Source organism: Mandrillus leucophaeus, unplaced genomic scaffold (genome assembly GCF_000951045.1).
Source record: "Mandrillus leucophaeus isolate KB7577 unplaced genomic scaffold, Mleu.le_1.0 Scaffold1495, whole genome shotgun sequence".
Lineage (NCBI taxonomy): Eukaryota > Metazoa > Chordata > Mammalia > Primates > Cercopithecidae > Mandrillus > Mandrillus leucophaeus.
In genome coordinates this window covers 111,355-116,693 of record NW_012101471.1, presented here as the reverse complement: position 1 = coordinate 116,693, position 5,339 = coordinate 111,355, and the positions used below count along the sequence as shown (strand labels likewise).

The 5,339-nt window shown below is 46.3% G+C and overlaps 1 protein-coding gene across 2 annotated transcripts in view; it reads right to left on the bottom strand.

The window, feature by feature from the left end:
* NSDHL (NAD(P) dependent steroid dehydrogenase-like) overlaps positions 1–5,339 on the bottom strand; it is a 41,784-nt gene that overhangs the window by 17,378 nt on the left and 19,067 nt on the right. For both annotated transcript variants that reach the window (XM_011974846.1, XM_011974845.1), the window contains one exon: positions 2,776–2,934. In XM_011974846.1, the coding sequence (XP_011830236.1) occupies positions 2,776–2,934 (159 nt within the window). The remainder of the gene's footprint in view (positions 1–2,775; positions 2,935–5,339) is intronic.

Genomic DNA, 5,339 nt, shown 5'->3' with positions numbered 1-5,339 from the left:
ATATATATACATATATACACATATATACACACACATATACATACACACATACACACACGGCTGAGAGAGCTAGGGGTTGGAGATAACAAGCAGGGAGCCCATCAGCTTCTAGACAGTAATTAATCCATGAGATGGGATGGAGTCACTGGGACACCGTCTAAACTTGGAGAAGAAAAGAGAGTAAGTCCTGGAGCCTGCAAAGTTTAGAAATGACAGTGATCAGCAGACAATCAGTGAGGCAGGAGGAGAAATGAGTGAGGTGGCGTCTTAGAAGGCAAGCAAAGAAAGCATCAGATGCTGCTAAAGGGTCAAGTCAGAGGAGGTCTGAGATTCAACTACCGGATACGGCTGCCTCAAGGTCCCTGGAGGCAGTGACTGGGTAGGGAAGAGGAGGTGGCTTCTGGCTGGCACCAGGATGGGTGTTTTGGTGGGGATGAGGCATCCTCGGGAACAGCAGGGGAGGCTGAGTGGAGACATGGACGTGGGCAGGTTTGTGGAGATGGTGGTGCTCGGTGGTACCAAGGGTCTGCTTGAGGCCCATGGCCATGCACAAGGCAAGATTTAACCAGGGTGGGGGTTACAATGTGAAGTACACTGTGGTGGCCACATTTATTTGCCACCTGGGCCAGGCTCTAGTCCCCGGTGACTCCATTAAACACGAGTGTAGGTGTTTCTATAGAGGTAGTTTGTAGCTGTGGTTGACATCTACAACCAGCTGACTTTAATTAAGGAGATTACCCTTGATACTCTGGACAGGCAGTATATACTCAGTTCAAAGACCTTAAAAGTGAAACTGAGGTTTCTGTAAGAAGAAACTCTAGTGTGGGACCACAGCGTCAATTCCTGCCTGACTTTCGGGTCTGCCCTACAAATTTCAGACTTGCCCAGTCAGCCCCCACAGTCATGTAAACCAATTCTGTGAATTAAATCTCAATCTCGCTTTCTCCCTCACCCACCCATCTCTCTCCCTGCCCTTCTCCACACATCCCCCTGCTGGTTGTTTCTCTGGAGAAACTTTATGGATACATACAACCAAAAGAGAAAGGGGAAGAGGGTGAAGACTATGCAAGTGAACAAGTGGACCAGGGAACTAAAGGCAGTGAGGCACGAATAGGCTGAGCCATAGTGGGCATGGCTGGATGTCTGCGTGGGGTTAAGGAATCGGGACAGCTGAGGCACTAGAGGGCATGAGCTTGACAGAGAGGAGCTGGAGTAGAACGACAGAGTAGAATGCCTGCAACTGAGATGAAGGAGAGGACATGCTTACTGGTGATGACAGGGGAGTGGAGGGCAACATCACTGGGTGAGAGGAGGCCAAGGATGAGGGAGGCGAGGGCACTGGTAGGGTCATCTACACGAACACTGAATTCACCAATAATAATGCCAAAAAGGAACTGAAACCACTGAGAAATGAAGTGGAGTCACGGGAAGGGGGGCAGGTGGCTGTGGGTGGCCACCATAAGGAAGGAAGGGTGTCGGGGTTTGCATAGTCTGAGGGTATCCTCTTCAAAGCTGGAGAGGCTTAGAGCAGCATGAGGGAGAATGGTTCGGAGGCAGCAATGATGAGCATGGAAGATATCTACCCCATCTCCAGGCCTGGAGGTATGAGCAGCATGGGAGAGAAAACAACCATAACTTTGCAGTGGAAGCAATGGCCTTAATATTTCATCAACAAAAACCATATGGCGAATGACACCAAATCCAAGAATAAGGACCCGGTGACAGGCTGAGGGAAGCCATCCATAATAAGTACAATGGGCACAGGATTGGCATCCCAACTAGATCAACAGGGATGAAAAGGTAACCCCAAAGACAAAGGGGCAAATGACACAAACATTTCACACAGGAGGAAGCCTGAAAGCCGATCACCCAGTGGCAGAGTGGCTGGTTACTTGGTCAGGGAGGACATGTGACTCTGAACATCAGTGAAGCACCACTTCATACTTCTCAGAATGGCAACACCAAAAAGTCAGTTATGCCCAGTGTTGGCAAGGATGTGGAGCAATGGGGCTTCTGCCACACTGCGGATGTGGAGGTAAAATTGACATAGCAGCTTTGTTGAGCCATTTGGCACCATCTAATAAAATTCAAGATATTCATACCTGTACAACATGGATGAAGCTTGAAAACGTCATGCAAAGTGAAAAAAGTTACGCACAAAAGTACAAATATTACATGATTCCGTTTATATGAAATGTCCAGAAGAGGCCAATCCATAGAGATGGGAAGCAGATGAGTGGCTGCCAGGGGTTGGGAGGGTAAGAGAGGGAATGGCTACAAGATTTCATTTTGGGGTAATAAAAAATATTCTGGAGTTAGATCGTGGGAGACGGTTGCACAGCTTTGTGGATGTACTAAAAATCACTGAATTGCACACTTTTAAAATGTGAAATTTGTGGTACATGAATTATATCTCAATTAAAAGAATCAAGACCCTGTGGCCCAGCACTCACACTTGTTTTGCAGTTGGAACAATACAGCCCATGGATGGCTTTTGAAGTCAAGTTTCCGTGGCACACAGCCACATCTATTTGTTCACTTAAGTGCTGACCATAGCTGCTTTTGTGCTACCAGGAGAGAGCTGAGTAGCTGTGACAGAGATGATGGTTATTCATTCTAAGTAGTAAGAATGTGGTGTACTTTCCTATAACTTTGAAAATGTTCACAATGAAACAACTGTTTTTCAAACAAATTGGCTGGCCTCTGAGCAAGGGAAGTATCGTGGTTTCCCTTCGTGGGCTTGTGGGAAATCAGCAAGGCTGCATGGTCCATTACCTGCCGGCTGCAGAGGTCACCCAGAAAGAATTGCACCTGGGGATTATCAAACCCTTGCTGGATATCAAATACATTGACAGCATATCCTCTTGCCAGCAACTGCTCCACCATGTGCTGCCCCAGGAATCCAGAGCCCCCGATCACTGTGCATTTCTTGGCCTGTTGAAAGAGAGGAAAGGTGGGGAAGACCAGCGTAGTGAGAACTGGAAGCTATACAGAGTCCAGACTTACATATCATGAGCCACTGCAATGGCAGATATACTTGTTTGTTTGGACTCTTCCTGAGCCAACATGGAAGCTTTATATCATCCTGGTGTTCCATCACTAGTGCAACCTTCTCTCCGGGGATCAGTAAGGAGGGAAGAGAGACAGCAAATGACACTGAGATTGACTTTGGTTGGGTTTGATGACAAGATCCATGCTTTGTATTTAGTGAAAGGAAATCAAACCACCTATGACCAAAACTGGACAATCTAAAAAATACCAAAGAAAAAAGAAAACCCCCCAAAAAACAGTGACACCTTCTTGTTCCCGATAGCTGATGCCTGGGCGCTTCTCTAAGGACAAAAACAAAACAAAACAAAAAGGCAGCCATTTGGCAGCAGATAGCTTGCACTGAAAACATCAGAAAGAAGAAAGCAGTCTCCATTCTCACAGGACAAAGTCAGTCCCTTTTCCTCTTTGGCCACAACAGGGCTGGGCTGTGTGGCTCTGGGCTCATTGCTCAACCCCTTCTTGCCTCAGCCTAGAAATCTAAGACCGCCTTGATGGGATCTCCTGGTGGGGCTGCAGTGAGGATGGATGAGCCCAGGGCTCTGCTTTCCCTCCTCCGAACTGCAAGGAAGTTGAAGAAATGGGGAGAGCCGTGGCGTTTATGTCTCAGCCTCCACAACATGCACGATTCCTTGGGTAATTCCAACTCTGGTGACTGGGCATAATGAAAGGACAGAGTAGCACATGCAGGCACTTAAATACCCTCACTCCAGGATGTCAATGCCAAACTGTGGCTGCTGCACACCAGACAAGCTGGCTACGGGTGTCTGTAAGGAGGACCTGTGATATCCCTCCTCCCTAGGGTCTTTCTAAAACTGTATCTGGGCCTCCTTAAGATGACAACCTCTGATTTCCTTAGCTCATATACAGTAAATCCAACTTGGGTTTGTGGAAATGAAAGATCTTAAAGAAATTATGTTCTAGATTTAAAAAACAAACAAATCTCCTTACTTATTTCTTAAACATCAACACAACTGAGCTATGACAGAGACTCAAGGGATGCCAGGGGCAGACATCCTCTCCAGATCTACCTCTCTCCCAGTTGGGGTGTCTCATCTGAAATGGCACTCATACCGGATTCCACCAGGCCCACCTGGAGCTGGCACTGTACTTTACCTCCATTTGTCCATGTGCAATCTACTAACAAAATCGGCCTCACCATTCTTCTACCACCCAAAACTAACTTCCCAACCTGTTTTTTTTCTAGGTTTTATTCTGATTATTCCTAAACACATGTAATCATACCAGGTTACATGAGTTGCACCTTGACTGAGATGTATATTTCCTCAAGTCATAGGCAAATTAAATACAAAACTCACATCAATCCCTTTTCTAACAATCCCTTTCTTTCCCTCCTTGCAAGTGAGCTGTACAGGCAAACTGTAGCTATTTAGAATAATTCTGAGCTGCCTGTTTCCCAACCTGGGTTTCTGCAGTTTACTAAAAGTCTGGCTGAGCCCAAAGACAGTCGGAAGCATCCTGAAGGATTTCAGACTGCCTTGTTTATTTCATTTGGCATCTCTAGTTACAGGTGTTTCAAAAGGTTGCTAATCTTTTCAAAAACAAATAACCTTGCTGTTATGTCCAGTGCGATTTCATTTCACGATTTTAATTGTGACTAATCACTATGCTACTCTTGGACAATGTGACGTGGATTATTTTATGATATTGAAATGTTCTATCAATAACGTTTGGGATGAGTGGGCTAATGGCTGTTCTGTGGAGACCCTTGTAGTGATGGGAATCAAACCGGCCTTTACCCCAGGGAAGTCAAATGTGTGATGGGCTGATGTCTTTAATCACACCTGTAATGCTATGTGATTAGAGGAGATCACATGAAACTTTTCATGACCAGTTTTTACTTCTCACTGCCACAGTGGACAAGAATGAACATGTACTAACAATTAAGTGTAAGACTCAAGACTGGAAACAGCAAGACTCCATAATGGGTTACTGAGGTGAGTTATAAGATCAACCTCTTGGAGACAGTGTTAAGAATAGGGGCTGAGCACAGTGGCTCATGCCTGTAATCCCAATACTTTGGGAGGCCGAGGTAGGTGGATCACCTGAGGTCAGGGGTTTGAGACCAGCCTGGCCAACATGGTGAAACCCCGTCTCTACTGAAAATACAAAAAATTAGCCAGGTGTGGTGGTAGGCGCCTATAGTCCCAGATACTCAGGATGCTGAGGAGGGAGAATTGCTTGAACCCGGGAGGCAGAGGCTGCAGTGAGCTGAGATCACGCTACTGCACTCTAGCCTGGGCAACAGAGCCAGACTCCATCTCAAAAAA